Source organism: Eurypyga helias, unplaced genomic scaffold (genome assembly GCF_000690775.1).
Source record: "Eurypyga helias isolate BGI_N326 unplaced genomic scaffold, ASM69077v1 scaffold2374, whole genome shotgun sequence".
NCBI lineage: Eukaryota > Metazoa > Chordata > Aves > Eurypygiformes > Eurypygidae > Eurypyga > Eurypyga helias.
This window is the reverse complement of record NW_010245455.1, coordinates 16662-34904: the sequence shown is the minus strand read 5'-3', so window position 1 is coordinate 34904 and position 18243 is coordinate 16662. Positions and strand designations below refer to the sequence as shown.

The window sequence follows — 18243 nt, the reverse complement described above, 5'->3', positions numbered from 1 at the left end:
ACAGTCCCCCTTCACTTCCTTCAGCAGCTGAAAGTATTTGAAGGAACGTGTGTGGTTGCCAAAAATAGCAGGCCATTTGTATTTTTGAACCATTGGTCTCTACAAATCTGTTTCAATGCAGGAGATGTAGAGTATATCCTGATACTACACAGGATGTTCCCTCATTAGTTCCTTCCAAATATTGGGGGTTTTATTCCTTGAAAAGTGCAATTTGGGGATTGAATAAATGAAACTTTTCTTTAGCCTGATTAGATTCCCAGACATTCAAGTTCCAGTTGCCAGTGTGTGGCCGACTTAATTTTCTTCGAAATGTTACAGTGTTGGTTTTTGGGTTTGGTGTGGGTTTTTTTTTCTTTTTTTTCCCCCCAAGCTTTACTTTGTGTTTGCATACTAGAAAAACATTTTTCACTTCCACATCATACTAAATGTTATGCATCAGGGACTTAGAAGGTCAGACTCCAGATTATTTTTTGAAAAATTATTATTATGAGGATTAGTTTTATACACAAAATAGCAAAAAAAATCCCTTATCCAACCAATACCTGTCCTTAAGTTCCTTTCTTGTCTCACTTCTCTTCGTTATTAATGGTGTGGGAAAGAAAAAAAAAAAAAAACAAAAAAAAAAAAACTTGGGAAAAATACTCCCTATAGTTCCCTTGGAAATTCTTTCTATTGGGATACTTTTATAAAAATAAATTAAAATGACATATTAGTTCAGAGTTATCAGTTTGTGTTTGTGTTCTTTAGGACTGGTTAAGTTACTACTTCTTCTTATTTAATTTCTTAATTAAAGTGACCCTAACTTATGCTGGAACTTAGTAAAGGCAACTGCTGTCTCACAGTTTAACTAAGCTTGGCTGTGGAGCAGTGGAATTGGGAAATCCAGTTTCATCAAGGGAAGCTGTCTCTCCAGATAGGCATGCCAGGCCACCTCTAGGTTTTCTGGAACATAGCAGTGTATTGGGATCGGTCGCAAGCTCAGGCTGACCGTTGTGAGACCTCCAGCCCAGTTCACAGCTAGGGAGAAGAAAGCAAGACCTTTTGTAGCCTGACATATATAGAGGTCTTGTCAGGTCCCGCTTTTGCATGTTATCTAGTCTCTTGTTTTATCTCGTTTCACTTTTCGTCCTTTTCTTTCACTAGCTGTATGTTTCCAGAGTTCACAGAAAAGCAAATAAAGTTGTTCTTCCCCAGCCATTCCCTAGGATGGAATCGTTAAAGACTTCGTGTATTGTTGCTTCCTGTAATATTTTCTGCTACCACGAGGCTCTCAAAGACTTCACAGTGAAATCAAAGCCCCATTGTACTTGGTGCTCTGTGAACTCATGGGAAGACACAGTCCTTCTAAAGTAGTGTTTTGATACTCTCTGCGAGCATGTCATAAATTCAACCCAAAATGAATACGTTTAAACTGTTTTCTCTTTTTAGGCAGACTATGTTCCTCATCACACATTTATGTGTAACCTGTATATGTAATCTATAACCAATTCATTTCTAGTTAGTTATGTCTAAAATTTTGAAGGAGAAAAATCTTGAGGAGTTCCATGGAAAATTTCTGTACATTTTATCACTGATGTGAATAAATCATGATGGTCCAATATACTTATGGGCTACGACATGTGAGTTGCTGTCCTCAGGGTTGAATTGACACATTACTGGTGTATTGGTACACAGGTATTTAGGGAATTTTTCAAAATATGTATTAATTATTGAAGACTTTTTACATTATGTCTCTTGGGGTAGATGTGAGAGCTCAAGAGATCCAAAATCAGTCCTTAGCCTAAGTAGATGTTTATGCAGACATTCTTTAAAATTGTAATAACCCATGTATTGCTTAATGGCTGTAATAAGTCATTGTAAATGTGATTAATTTTAAGCATTGCGTGCATTTGAGACAGAATAAGCTAATCAGGAATATATTGTTGTATACTTGCATGAAAGGAAAAGTTTTACAAATGCAAGTATGAGCTGATCCTTTAAGTTGGAACTATACCACAGGTTGTCCCACTAATCATATTCCTTTCTGCAGAAATGTTTGTCAGTTTAAAAAATGGATAATGCAGTGATTTCCTTCAGTCTTAATTGTAGCTTCCCTGTGGATATATTAAAAATATTTTGAAATAATTCATACTTTCTTACTAAATCCAAGTTTTGAATCTGATAATGTGATATGTACCATTGGGCTGATCAGAATATTGCTTCCATTTTCATTTGAATGTAAATCACCAAATGAGAAGCAACAAGATTTCAAATTGCTAATGTCATTTCTCTGTGACCTTGCTAGATGACTTTGACAAGTGTTAAAACTATAATGTATGCAAATAAACAACAGTATCACAGAACACAAGAATTCTTGACAATTATGGGTCAGACTGTCCCCAAGAAATTTGCTGCTTCATCAGTCTCATGCTGAAATGCTGGAGATTTGAGATATTCCCATACTAGATGAGAAACATGTTGCAAAGGAGAAATCCCAAACACTTAAAATCTTTCTAAGGTAACAGATACAAGAGAATCCTTTGTCTATGTCTAGAGTTCCATAGAAAACAATATATTCTTAAGTATTTTGGTTTTTGCTGCCACATCTCATTCTTCACTCTACAGTCTGTGTTTTGAATGATGTCTTGATCAAACTAAGATTTCTCTCTGTGATGTTCTCTGATAATATTTTGGAATTAAAGGTATTTAGCTAAGGAAATCTTCTTTTGTATGTATGTGTGTATTGAACCAATTTTACTTACCACATCTTTCCATATGTGTTGCATATCTGTTGAACACTTGTCAGAAAGATGCCAACATGATGCTGTTCTTCCTGTACTCTAAAATTTATCATGAATAATACATAAATGGTTACCACAGTTATGGATGTGTATAAGTGTGTAAAGAATTTTTGGCATGCCTGAGATATAAGGGTAAGTATTAGTACAGAAATACTAGTCTACAAATACAAACTGTGTGGCACAAGTAGAAGAATATCACCTATGAGCGAGTATTAATGATATTCCATTATAACAAATATAGCCTAATATCAAGCCACATCTTACTCATCAAGAGAAAGTAAAATTCCCTAAACAATAAACATTGTTTTAAATAAAATTACTCAAAGTTTAGGTTGGGTGTGTGTGTGTGTGTGTGTGTTGGCTGATGTGTGTTTGTTTGTTTGGTGGTTGTGGTTTTTTTTTTCCTACTGCAGTTTATACAGTATCTGTAATTTTGATGAACATGGTTTGAAAATCTGGTATTCTTTTACAGTCTGTTTAATATTCAAGTATGAAAATTCTTATCTTGGACAAAATTTACAGGTGAATATGAAGACAGAGATACCTCTATTTAGCAAGTGTTAGGTTATGTGCATAACTTAGGCTGTGAATAGTCTAACTTTACTGGCCTGGTAACTTTTATACCTTGTACTGTGATAGACTGCAAAATTTGGATTATTCTAATGCTTGCAATAATGTAAGCTTCTCCTGTAATAATTCTGTTAGAATTTCTTTACTGAGCTATTTGATGACCTGTTCATGTAAAACTGAAGTTACCACCCATTTTAACCAGTCTTTCTCAAAGCTATTTGTATTTCTAGTACTTTCCACTGCAACAAGAACTCTTTGTGCATATGTCACTGATATTTGAAGACATAACTGTCACATGTCAATGCTGTCACTGTCAAAATATTCCTGTGAATATTAAGAGTAATACAATCTATAGAAGTATCTTTGTAAAATAGCTTAGGGCCAAACGTCAATATGTGGAAAGGGTATCAAATAGTTGTCTTTCTGTTGGTGCACAGGCTTACTCAGAAACATGATCCAGATCTCCAGCCAGTGTTTGTGCAAAACAATACTAACCCTGGATGATATTCCATAGAATTAAAGTTGCTCTAACTGAATGCTTAGCTCAAAGGTAATGAAAACTGTTCTATATTTGACAGAGAATTATATACTGTACATAAAATAACAGCAAAACACCAATAAACAAACCCTCCTGTTCTTGCTTTTCCTGAAATTGGAAATAAAGCTAAATTGCCCCTTCACTCCAATATCCTTTTTAGAAGCTCTTGAATTTTGCTCACTCAGTGGTATATTGCTGAAAAGGCAAAGTCTCTTCCAGTAATTTTAGGAAAAGCTATCATCAAGCTGTCAACAGACCAAATTGAGATTAAAAGTACCAAAGAGAAACCTTCACTATTATCAGAGTCCCAAATAAGTACACTTGAATAAGCAGATAACATCTAGAGTGTATAGTACGAGACCACTTATTGCTCCAGCTTTTGGAGTGATTTACAGGGATGAAGTCTTATGTTAAATAGTTACTGACATTTTCCTTCTTGTCTTACCCTGAACAACTAAGCCTAGGGAAAAGAGACAGTTGTGAACAGATGCCTGTTCTTGGAATTCATTTCCGATGGTACATTGCTGGGTGTTAGGGGCATTTATCTCATCCTCTGAGATGTTATGTGCCCTGAGCTCGTATTGGTCATCAGAGGGAAGTTTTCCAGTACTTCATGGTCCAGGGTAGATTGACCTGCATATTTACAGTTCGCTAAAATGTTAGGATTATTCATTCTGGCTGAAGGTGAGAGCTGTGTCTATAACATTACCTCTCTGAAAACAAGAGTATGTTTTCACTGGCGAGAAAGCTGAGGCAGGATTTTGTAGATATCTATTCATATCCGATAAGTAGCATCCTTGCTGTTTAGGCAAACCTGTCTCGATTAAGACATTTGTTTTGATGCATGATGCATCTTCATGTTATGACCAGACTTTTGCAAGGCGCAAAGATAGGGCTGATACCCTTGTTGTTCTTGGGTTTAGCCTGGCAGTTAAAATTTAATTAGTATTTAAACTTTTAAACTCCAAAATATTTTAGCTTTATTTTACAGTTTTATCTTAACCAGACACTGTAAATCTGAGTTTGAACTCGTTTCAATTAAAAAAAAATGCATAACTGTTGATCATAAGATTAATTAAAAAATAAGAAGCAAGGTTCAAGTGGATTCCTTGGGTAGACTTTTGCAGCTTATAAACCAATAGATCATTAGGGAACAACCTGCATAGAAGACAGCAATTATTTTCCTCAAGATTCCCTTTAGTAAATTATCATGAAATTCAAGAAATAGTTTAGGTTTTGTATTTCTTCTCTTTATCTGCCTTGTCTTTTCTGTTGCAAATTATTTTGTAACTTTTAGTGAACACTGTCCTTTGTGTCTTCTATTAAAACCCATCGTCTTTTTATGTACATTGCAATGGGCAGATCGTAAACACTCCAGAGCAAAGTCTATACCTGCGACTGCCCTTCAGTTATTAACTTCAGGTAAATATTAATCTGTTTCACCAAAAGGAATGTTTTTAACATTGCCCAAAGATTTCCTGATAAAGATGGTAAATTTTTGAAACTGTGAGCTACCTGATGTCATTGTGTAAATTCTTGTGAGTACAGCTACATTGAAGACCTGCAGACAGCCTTAACAAAAACAAAATAATCCTCCATGGTTGGTGACTCTGTGCACCTGTAACCACATCATAGCACTCACTTTGCAGGTGCATCCCCTTTGCATAATCATTGACTTTCACCCAGAATACTGTTAATATTTGTTTTATCACCCAGGTCTGCAGTGATGCTGCCTCCACCTCTCCAGAGATGCACTATACACCTCTGCCTTCAGGATCTAGAGACCTCACCAATCACAGAGGTATGCATTAAGTTGTTTTTGGTGTGAACTGCTGCAAGGTGGTAAGCTTTGCTGTAAGGCCTTCTCTGTTTTAGTTACTGCTGCATTGGCACTTCACAGAGAACGCTGTACCTTTCAAGCTCTAGATGAGAAAACTGTACCTGTCAAGAGTACAGGTTTTAATTCATATTAAGTAGGATTTAAAGGTAGTCTACTGGGAAAGAAAATAAATCTATGGATAATAACATTCAGTGATATTTTTTTGAGTGTGAGAAAAGAATGTAAAGAGACTAGATTACTTAAATATTGCTAAGTAGATGATTACATGTAGCATTGGTAGTTTGGGGAGAATTCGTAAAATTTCTAATATTTACAATGAGAGTGCATTTTGTCAGTTCAAGAATTTAGGGCTATGATTTTGGAATGTTAACGTGTTTTTCATTGCAATAAAAAGGGATTTTTCTCTGGTTTTCAACATTAAAGGCAGATCAGTGTTCAATTTCCTTTTTCACCAGTTCTTAGAACTTAAAAAGCACCTTGGGCAAATTCTGAAATTCCTTCTGCATACCTATGGAGCAAAATTTTCATGGAGCAGGTGAAAAACTGGAACAGTCAGGAAGGGTGCATTCCGACCTCTTTCACCTTTGTTCTAAAAAGGAGAAACTTATAAACATTGCAGCATTTACAATTGGAGTAAGAATACTTAGTTATTTCCCTCATTACACATTGATTCCATGGTGATTATCTGTACCATTTATGTAGAGGCAATGTTTGTATAGGATGCCAGAATCAAAGTCAGCCTTACATTTATGAATTGATGGTAACTTTGTGAGTGTTCAACTTCTGCACCATTGCAAAAGATTGAGGTAGTGTTAGTAGAAAGACTTATTGCCTGAAACCTTCTGAAAGAAGCGGGCAGGAAGGCAGTGCAACTGAACAAAGATCTGTGATTCAGGTGGAAAGCATGAGCAAAGCACCTGATTAGATTTTAATTCATTGCAGCCCTGTATCACTGTTGTGCCAGGGCTAAAGGTGGGTGTTGAGCTACATCCTGGTTTGGGTGTAAATTGATATGCTATACTGGAAATCGGATGTCCTGAAAGTGCTGTAGTGTGTTGTGTTCTGACATTGAGCTCATGTAGTAACTGGTACCTTTTAAAGAGAAAGGTCCAAACCAAAATCGTGGATTTGAACACACATCTAATCCTCAGAGATTAAAATAAATTGAATAAATAAATGGGGGGGGACACACCCAACCAAACAAAAAAACCTTCAACCCACTATCCTCCAGGTTTGCAAGATACGTTTTGTGGCTTTGATTTTCAGATAAGCATATTTGCTTTGAGGTTGGTTTTCTGGTGTTGGATTAAATGGCTGGAGTCTAGTAAGACAACAAGTGGAATGGCTATGTTCTAAATGCCTAAATTCAATAAAAGTACATTAAAAGTACCATTAAAAGCCAGGTGTTGTCAGATCTGTTTATTTAGATGATGTTGAATTAGAAGTGTGGCTTCATGGCTGATTTTGGGCTCTGACTTGGACAAAGAAATGCCAGTAGCATTAAGCATCAAAAGTTGTGTGCCTGCATTACTGATTGACTTCTTTTGCAATGAAACAATTGTGTGGCTCTAATAGCTGTAGTATCCATATGGGTGTCCATTCAGAACTGGAGCTTACCAGGTTCTAAGTACCACTGTCTTTGCGAGAGTTTGAGAATGCCTGCTCTCTTACTTCGAAAGGGGAAAATTATATTCCCCAAATTATCTTTTCACCCTTAGCTATTCACATAATTCTTCATTACTTCTGTCTTTACTCTTCCCAGATATAATCTGCTTTGCATGCTAAACGTGCTGAATTTTCCTTGATGATTAAGAACAGTTATAAATAAAGTGAATGGAGAGGAGGGTGTCATCCAAAAAAAGGGTAAAATGGACCCTAAAAGAGACATAGTTAGCATGATCCAATAAGCTTACGTATATATATATGTATATATAAAATATATTCACAAGGAAATAATTAAAAAAACTTTCAACAGTTCCAGGTGTTGTAAATAAAGCTTGGAACAACCTGCTGGCAGGGCCTATTAACTCAATCAACTTCTTTTATACAAAGAAAAATCTCTAAATTCACAGGCCTATAAAAGATTAATTGGAGTAAATAGAAAAATATCCAAGAAAAGAATGAAATACTTATACATGCTTTTTTAGGTTCTGAATATCTTCACTTTTGTACTTCATTGCATGCTTTCAGTGTTGTAAAAAATGATTGAATCAGCTGTTGCAAATGTAAATATTGGCAGTTTTCAATGCAACCTGAACAGAAGAATGCTGTAAGTTTGTGAGTGCTCTTATTTGTCCCTGGAGAAACTTGCTTACCAGAATCTGAAAATCTGGCAAATGGTTTGGTGCAGCTGTAAATTGATTTTTGGGGGATTAGGAGGGGGAGGAGGAACAAGCTGCATGTATTTTAATTGTGGACTTTTACTTGGACATTTCTCCTCTCTTTAGCTATGAATTTTGCAGGGAGAGCAGAAGTATATAATTCTGTATGTGTTGCACTGTGCATCCTATAGCTTTCATGCTCACACATCCAGTATATTATTTCCAGCAGGATCTGGACTTTTTGGGTTGACTTGATGTTTTGTACGGAACATATACAGGAGTTATAAAAATCTCTCCCTTTCAGAGCCACAGAAACAGCATATGACAGTGCAGCATCAGAGGGGAGTCATATCGAATAATCACTGTAAATGTTAAATCAAGTGTTATGATGCTTGAGTATATAAGTACATGAAGAGAGCAATAAATATTGGGTACACATTTTTAAGCTTTAGAAAATTTCTCCACATCTTGGGAAAATTGTTTTCCTTTAGACCCACTTTTCTAAGTGAACCTTTACTTGGTCCACTGTTCATATTTTTTTGGCAGATAATGTATTGGCCTTCTACGCAGGTTTTGGGCACCTGACAGCAGTATGACTTGATTCTTTATGAGATCTAATTGCTGTCCCATTAGGCAAGCCTTCCAAAGTGGTAATTTTATAGCTAGCTTTATTTTTGTTTTGATTCCAAAACAATGATCTCAAACTCCTAAGGGTCTTTCCTTGTTTGTTTTTAAACTAGCATTTTATATTTCATTTTACGTGATTTTAGACATCAGTGATTTACTTGTGTGCAATTTGTACAGTTCTCTTACCCAGATAAAACAACTCACTTTAAAGACATGTCCTCCTGTCGTATATCGTTCTTAATTTATATTTAAATTCCATTGTTTGTATTGTTCTAGTTCTCAGATTTGCTGGTGGTATAAAATGGCCCCCACCTTTCTTTCTCCTTGTCCACATCTATCTACCATTAAGGGGGGAAAAAAAAAAAAAAATCAGTTACTTATTGTTCTTTTTAAACAAAAATGGCCATGCTCCCAATACACAAAAGTAATTAAGTGAGTGCAGTTTAGTAGAAATGTGCTCAAAAAAAATGATGTATTATTTAGTGATTTGTATATATGGCCTAGGAACACTTCTGTTTCTTATTGACAATTTATAAACTATGTAATATAAAATCTTAAAATAGAGCTTTCCAGTATTAACATAGTTGAAATCTATGGAAAATGAAATTTTAAAGTTGTAATATTGTAATTTAAAGGATAACTTTCTTCATGAGTGGAAAAAGTCTCCTCACCCATGTCAGGTTGTATATTACTTTCTCATAATGGCATCTTTGGTAAGGAAGTTCCTTTGTTATGTGTAAGCAGTCAAACCCAATTTGCCCTCTAAAAAAGAACAGTGCTTTCCAGTTCATGGGGAAAATAGTAATTTATCATTCTATCTCTTGAGAAGCAATATTACTAAATCATGACTATCATGAAAATCTGCTTTTCCCATATATTTAAAAAAAAAAAAGTGCTGGATGCCCTTTGTACAAACAGATACTTTATAATGTTGTCTATTACCTGATTTAGTTGAAAACCTATTCATTTGCCAAAGCCATTTGGTTTCCAGTAACATTTTACAAATGACTCCTTTTCTTGCGCTCTTTTTTCTGGGAACAACCAGTGGTAAGTCTACCCCATAGCTTCCTGGTAAAAGGAAGAAGAAGCAGTTTCCATTAAAACTAAGCCTGTATTTATGTAAGTAGTTTTTAGAGCCTTAGCTTGGATTTATGCCAAGATTTAATAGTTCCAATCTATTCTGGCTTGTAAGAACTTCCTGAACAAATCCACTGTCCTGTTTTTGGTGTCTATTCAGTTAATTATCCAAGTGTTCTGGTATGCACAGACATTACATTTTCTCATTTTATATTTGAACTGAGTGTGCAAATGAAAAAAAATTATTTATTATACCAATATGTTTGAGTCAACTGACGGACACATTTTCTTATTTTCTGAAACGCTCTACTCTGAGTTTGAAAGTCATAAACTGGATTCAGAATCAATGCCCAGAAATCCAGGGACAGGATATTTTTAAGCTTCCTATTAACTCTCTGAATTATAATTATATAAAGAATCTTTGAACAAAGAAAAGAGAGGTTCCTTCTGCTCTCAGTTTTTCCTTCAGTCTAACAGGGGTATGCTGAAGATTTGCTTTGGAATGAGATCTTTCCAAACTTTTACATTCCTAAGCAAACAAAAGCATGTAGCATATAATCTGTTAAACACCGAATTAGATCTATCTAGCTTTTTTTTCTGTGATTGTTATACTATGCCATTGTACTCAGTGTTTGGCATATTAAATCTTCAGTAATGACTGTTATGACCACACAGAATGCATTCTGACATTTTTAGGGTGTACCATTCATAAAACCCCGCTACTAGCTTTGTAGGAGTTGAGAAATGCACTAGGTCAAGACAGGAATTACTCTAGAATGCACAAGAAGCTTTAGGCCATCCCTTTGTGCTGGAATTTACAATCCAGTAGGTGTCAAAGGAGACCTACTTTCAAAATTTGGTATCAAAGGAAAAAGGTACAGTTTTTGAGAGCCAGGGGGAGTGTAATATAGTTGATGTGGTGTGTGAAAACCTCAAACTGTCCTCGGGATTTACCTTTGTTTCAATTTGCTCAGCCTGCTCATACATTAGAAGTCAATATTCTCAGGTTCATCTGGAACTGCTAACGTCTATTGATTCTTCAAGAATTGGATCTAGAGTTTTAAGATAATACTTTAAACTTTCTGAAGTAAAATTATAAAATTGACACACACTTCTTAAGAATAAATGTTAATACACAAAGTTCTTGGTTTTGAAGGCTTTCAACTCAATACACATGCACTCTGAAAAGCCATGCTGTCTTTAAATCACAGACATAAAAAGGAAATCGGTTTGCATAAAAACTTACTTCCAGAAAGATAATTATCTTGTTTATATTATCATTGCAGTCTTCTCTGTTGTTGTTATTGACACAGTTGTTAGGTACTCATTGTGTTTTCAAGCCAGAGGCTTATTTAGAGTTTGAAATTGATTGCTGGAAAAGTCACAAAGCAATTTATGTAGCAACTTATCATAATTAGTTAGTTTTCTTAATGTGAACTGCACTTTATGCTTATCAATTGATTTTTTCTGTATATCTGCATAAAGCAGCTTATTGTGTGCTGTCCAGAAGGAGAATAATAATAATAAAAACTCTGTGGGTAGTACTTTATCATCCAGTTTAGTACTTTATCATTCAGTTGATCTAAGGAATCCTAAACAATATTTTAACAAAATGAGTCTATATATGTATAAAATAAATATTTGTTTTAATTTGTTTAATAACTAAGAATAGGATGAATAAGAGAACTGCAAGTAAATGCAATATATGGAAGTTCTGTATCAGGCAGAGATGCTGTGAATGATGAGAAATTTTCTTTGTGAGTTTACTTGTGGTGTCCTTTGAAGATACAATAATTCTCAAGCTGCATGATATTATGGTGAGTGATAGACTGCATACCACTTAGGCCAGGATCTTCTGCCCATGAGATGAATGACCTTAAAACAAACAGACAAATAAGTTCACAGTAGCATGGAACAGACAAGATCATATTTTCCAGGGGCAGAAACACTCAAAAGTAAGCTGTGACCTTTCCTATTAATGCCAGGAATTATGTCCCAACAGTGAGTTGCTCTGTGCCCCATGACTTAGCACCAAGGGAATTGGGTGGAAATCCTCTTCTTTTGGCACTATGGGAGAAGATTAAAATAAGAAGTCTGTTACGGAGGAAAAACAATACCAAACAAGATCTCCTTTGGCTTGTCTGTATGGAATGAGAAATTGGGTTCTTGTGCCTTGCTTAGTTTTTCAGTTTGGCAAATAGACATCAGGGGAAGCATAAGAGACATGGGAGGAGTATGAAAAACAAGGTGATGGTAGTGCTAATGTGAAGGAATGCTTGCTTAAGAAAAGATTTTGGTTTTCTTTCTTAGTTTTTCTTAGTTAAAGGGATTGGAAAGAGAAAATCTGTCAGAGATGGATTGGAGTCCTTGCAGTCTGAAGCTGTGAGAAGGGCATGTCAGGTGTTTAAAAAACTCTGTTGTGAGCTGTTTCTGGTGCAGCTGAGAGAAAGGCAGACCAGGTGTTTCTTGTAGTCACTGCTGGCTGGCCCCAGCTTTTGCCTGTAAACCTGCCGAACTTTACACTTGGAGAGGAGATAACAGTACTCAGCCATGTCTATTTCTTCAATGGTGCAGGTAATTTCATACCTCGGACTGCGATTTGTTTTCTCTTCCAGGCTTCACTCTGGTTTACTGCCTCCTCAGATTTTCTGATGTGGTTACTTTGCAGAAACAAGAATAGGTAGGGAGAGGTGAGTGAAGAAACATAAGTGGGGAGAAATGCTAGAAGGCGCATTTCCTTAGAGAGCTTTCCTGCTGTGAAATGCTTCCATGTGATAACAGAAGCCCACTTGTATTGGTATTTGCCCTATGCGTGGATATGCATCAGACATCTGTCCCCATTGTGTGAATTGACACAGTCATAAATGTTGCCTTTCAAAGGAATTGAGAGGACCAGTAGACATACACAGGATACATTCAGCTCTCGGCCATGGAGTGGTTTAATGCTGGGCAGTAATGAAAGAGCGGATTAAGGAGGGTCTTGAGTAGTATCTCTTGAGCCCTAATCTATTTTTCTGGAATAGAACCACCACTAATAGCAGCCTTGTGTGGACCAATCTACCTCACTTGCTCAGCAGTGATAGGCTCTGCCAATGCCTGCATGTTTCTCTGTAAAGCACAAAGTCATTCCCAAATGTGGAGTAAGTTGTGGTTGGATTTGAGTGTGACCTTGACTAATATGGTTCAAGAAATACATTTTCTTGGTCATTGGATTCATGTTCTTGTCACTTACAGGGTCAGCGGTTTCTTGTCTATGTACACAAGGAATGTTGGATTTGAATCAGGATGCTGTAGATTATTAAAACTTCAACATAAAAATGTACAGTTATCTTGTATATTGCAATGGCGAGAGCAACTAGTCATGTGAAACTAGGATGGGGTGAATGAGTTGGGGATGATATATGAAGTGACTTGCTGTTTCATGCAAAGTCTTTCTTGATGGTCAGAAAAGTTAAAATTTGGTTTTAAATGACAGCCTATTTTAATTTGTGAGCCTCTATGTGTTCTGTGGTTTGAAAGTGAACCCAAAGGGTGTGACCAAGCTGACCAGAAGCAAATTCTAGGAGGATCATTTCCTGGAGTGCTGTGTCTCTCTGGAAATAAAATATGGGTGTTTCTCTGCAGCAAGACTTTAAAAGACAGAGAGTAATTAAGTGGTTAATAATTTTTTTTTTTTTTAATATCTAAGGAGTTGGTCATGAAACTGCCATTTTGCATCCAAGGGGAATTAGGAGCCTGAGACTCAGGCAGTCTTTCAAAATTGTCCACATTGTTTTTTCCAAACATTACAGACTTTCATTTTTCCACAGTGCACATTCCCCAATCTGACTGTTGAAGCCCTGACTGTTTTCCATGTATTTGTCACTGTTCCCATAATTTCTGAGGTTTTCATTGCAGCTTTTCCCATATTTGCCAAAACTAACCTAGCTGCCTGGGACCCAGTCACTCTTACAAGTGTCACATCAGAGGGAATATGATTAATGAGGAAAAAACTGTAACTTCGTATTTTTGGGTAGACTAGAAAGTGTCTGTTTCACAACATAGCTCATTTTGTCATGCTGGCAATAAGACAAGATGAGAATGCTCAAGCTCCAAGCAGAATGACTATAAAGTGACTAAATGACTAAAAAACATAGAAAACATTGGCTTCTGTAAGTGGAAACTTGAGATCCCAAACCTTAAATCTATCTAAAATCCTCATTAGATACTTAGGAGAACTAATGACACAATGAGTCTGCAACTGGCAATTAACACACGCAACCCTTACCCAACCAAAGAAAAAACCAACCAAAAAACCCAAAACCTGAAAACCAAACCCACCCAAAACAAACAAACAAACAAAAAAAGCCCCACCAAAAAACCCAAACCCAAAAAACCCAACCCCAAACCTCCAATAAATTTTGACACTTGGCTTTATAATCTTTTACAATAAAGAAGTCCAGTCATGGGCCACAGTAATACAGCCCTTCCAGAGAAATCGGGTTGAAAGCACACATGCTGCTGTGCACATACAGTCTCTTGAGAGAGCCCCATGTTTAGTTAGCACTCCAGCCTAGCCTGTTTTTGCAGGAGTGCTCCAATTTTATCATTCAGGCATTTTTACAGCCTCATTGGAACAAATAAACAAACATCTGGAATCATGTGGTATATTTAATTAAAAAGTTTTTGTTTGGCCAGAAATAGTAAAATCATGAAAAATTGCCTGTCTCCAAGCTCAGAAAGGCCAAGTGATGAAACTGTTGGCTACAGGCAGTTTTACAATGTATTGAAATTCATAGATATGCACACCTGCTACAAGCCCCCCCTTTATTTTGATTCATAACCATTAATGAGTGTTTAGTGCACAGATTGTAACCCTTATTTAAGTGGGAATTTACTGTTTTTAATAACATATAGACACATGTTGCTATATTCCATACAGCCTGTACTGTTCTGTAGTACACAGACAGGATGAAGCTTTATACTGGTAGTTAAAAAAAATCTTTACAGTACATGTTCCATTTGAATATTCTCTCATATGGGCATATTTTAATTCCAGAGGCAATAAATATCTGCCTAATGCTAAGAGTCCATGTATCAGATGTTGGAAATGTGAAAGATGATATTTCCTTATACAAATTAGAATCTGTAATGAAAAAATACATTTTCATTGCCTCATTTAATGCGTTTTTTAGGGAAAATTTCAGGAGATTCTTGATGCTTTTGCAGAGGAAACTGCTTGCTTTCATCTGAAATATTACTATATGGTCACAAAATATTCTACAGACAAGGTTTGTTATTTATGAAAACTAATTTGCTTAATGGACTGCTACCATTTTGGTTATACAAATAGAAGTCTTTGAACATGTGTGACATAGAATCTTATTTTTGAACTTGTATTTCTAGTTTCTAAATAGCTGAACTCGCTATTCAAAAAGAAAACAACATGTGCACAGAAAGTACTACTGTATCTGAATATTGTTCACAATTCTTCATGTTGCTTATGGTTAATATCATTTGGACATTCCATTCTGAGCTGCATTTCTCTGAGGATTTAGACTACTTAGCAGGATAGGATGCTTATGTGACATTGGCTGCTGTCCTGTGCTTAGTGTTACTGAGCTGAATGAAGAGGATGTGGGTCTCATCAGAAACAAAGTACTAATTCCCGTATAGTGAATACGTGTAGAAATCTACTTTAAAACTGGGGGAGCGAGTGGGAAATTTCCTGCACAGTCAGAAGGGCAGCCATCTGCATAACAACAACGAAGCTATTTATCCCCTTGTGTGTTGGTTCCTTATGGTGCGCACATCTTGCTATAACATGTGCGTTTCTTCCAAACTACAAACAGCCAAAAAGATGCAATGCATTTTGCACTTCTTTGTTCAGTGTGTGTGCTGTGCTAGGAGCGGGTGAAGGTTCCTTTCTTTAATTTTGCCTTCAGGAAAGAAAGGGGTATCTTTGTATGATTTCATTGTGTGTTCTTATGCAAAAAGAGAAAGCTGTCAACATTTTATAGGATATGAAAATCTGTATTCATGATCTAATGATATGTTTGCTGATCAAAGTTCCTTTCAGAGCTGTGAAAGCAAATGTTAAATAGGTTGACAATTTCCCTTTTTTTCCTGTTTTGTGAATATTTTTGTGGTCTGTTAGTAACCTCAGCACTAGAGAAGTAGTGTGACATCCTTCATTAGCTTTGTATGCCCTTTAAGCAGAGACATCGCATCTATTAGGGAGAAGGGGAGGAGACAGAGAGGTAAACAATAAGTATAAACAGATGAAATTGGTTTGTGTCACTTACAAAAAGGAAGAAGGCTGATCCTTTTTTTTGTTGTTGATATTCATTGCTCTGCCTTTTACAGTTTGAGGTATTTTGGAATTTATATCTATTTACACAGGATGAAATTTTACTGCATGATTGACAACATTGGTATGTTTTCTAAGACCCTTATAAGAAAGCTCGTCTATGACTAAAGTGCCTAGTAAACCCAGGCAACCACCTGAAAGACCCCCCACCTGTGGCTGCATAAAACTGAAATAAAGAATGGAAAATAACCCATTGAGTATGCACTTTCCCACCTACTGAGAGCAAAATGCAATGCAGTGCAATTTTAGTACTTGCGTGCCACTGGGGAAAATAGACTCCTAAAATCACATAGTGAAGCACTGGAAAAATTCAGCGAATTTGTACTAAGCACTACGTTATAAAAACTAGGGCTTTGCTTCTCAAGTGAAACACATTTGTATGGCAGTTCTGTTAGAATGCCTACCAAATGTAATGATGATATTTAGCACAGTAGGCAAAAAAAATGTAAGGCTAGTGGATAAGAGTCCTTTCACAGGCATGCCATACAGGGGGGCATGCGAGCAACCATTGTGATGTCTACTTAAAGACCAAGCAAGACTGCAAACCCTGAATCTGTTTTCTTTTGCTCGGTGTCGAGTCACATACAGAAAGGTGTAAGGAGCACACAGTTCAAGTTAAGTCTTTCAAAACCATTTGTAGTAGTAGATGTGGCTTCTCACAATTAATGCTGGATTTCCCCACACTAACTTAGCTTCCTCACCGCCAGCTGCTGCCATGGTGGCAACTGCAGCAGCTTGTGCACTGTATTTAGTCAGAGATGTACTTAGAAAACTGCATCTATCCTATCTCTGCCTCTTCCTCAGAGAGAGGCAAGTCCTAGATGGTATTTTTACTGAACTGTGAGTGGGAGCAGCCTGTTTTAACAGTCATTTTTGTTTCCCTAAAATAAAAGGAGCAGGCTCAATGGAAGTGATCCCTTGGGCCCTGATGGAATCTTAAGGCAGAAAGGTTGGCAAAATCAACGAAACGCACACCACCGCCCCTCCCAAGCCCACCCAATTAATTAAGTTGACAGATTGTCTCCTTCTTAAAGGCAAGGAATGATAAATTCCATGAGGAGGAAAAACAAAGCAATGTTGTTATAAATAGATTAGATATAAACTATTATATCATTCAAAAGCAATTTGATGCTGTCTAATGCCAACCATTACTGATGTAAAGTACATGATGTGTCAGGAAAAAGAAATACCAAGTGAAACTACAGTAAGGTAAAAAGTTGATATGTAGACATGTACTCAGCTGGTAATTGTGGATGTAAAATTTGCCTCTGCCCTGTAATCTGATGCTACGTAACAATGACAGTAGAAACCTGGAGGACAGCTGAAGGAGTCCTAATTCCCAACTGTTAATCATTACACTGCTCTCTCTTTACTTTTGTTCCACTTTGTCATTATAAAAAGTAATTCCTTTACCAAGGTGAGTTTAATAATAAAGGGAAACTGTCAGCTAATTTCCTTTTTGGTGTTTAGGTTTTTTTGTTTGTTTGGGAGTTTTTTGTTTGGATTTGTTGTTGTTTTGTTTGGGGTTTTTTACATATAAATCTGTTTGCAATAAAGGAGTATAATGGTTTCATTCAGTGGTCCCACAAGCTACAACGGAGAGTGTATGAAATATTGTTTATGTCTGTAAATTCTCTTGTTCTACCAAAACTTTTGTGCCATCTGCAGGTTTAGGTAGTAGGAGAGCTGTTCAGATCTGGAAGAAGTGAATTAGTTAAAGTAGATTGCAAGAATACAAGAGTGGCATTCATTTGGGAGATACGGGAAATGGCATTCAGGCAGAAAAAGTTCCCATGAGAAGTTAAAATATGAATTGCAATTTAGTAAATAACTAAAGAAAAAATGCAAGGTACAGGTATGTTCTGCAGAGTAGAAAGAAAACTTGGAAGATCTCTTGTAGTGACTTGGTCAGTGTGAATCGATGTCAGCTCACTGTGGCTGTTAGAGTAGGTAGAAATGCACTGAGTGGGAGATTATGTATGAAAAGTCACAGCAGGACAGCACTTGTAACCTTAAATTGTCCATACTGCACAATGGCAGTGTTTTCTTGACATATTAATACTTAGCCTCTGAAGTAATTCCTTGTCAGTATGCCCCCTAAAGAAGCTACAGTGTTTCACCAGGCAGTCCAATCTTAACGC

General features: G+C 36.4%; 1 protein-coding gene across 1 annotated transcript in view; it reads left to right on the top strand.

Annotated features, from left to right (window-relative positions):
* Positions 1–5689, top strand: part of LOC104508428 (chromosome unknown open reading frame, human C10orf11) — a gene marked incomplete at both ends in the record, with an annotated part of 186336 nt that extends 180647 nt beyond the window's left edge. Inside the window, one exon of the mRNA XM_010150060.1 lies at positions 5605–5689. Coding sequence (XP_010148362.1) covers positions 5605–5689 — 85 coding nt within the window. The remainder of the gene's footprint in view (positions 1–5604) is intronic.
* Positions 5690–18243: the final 12554 nt, after the last annotated feature.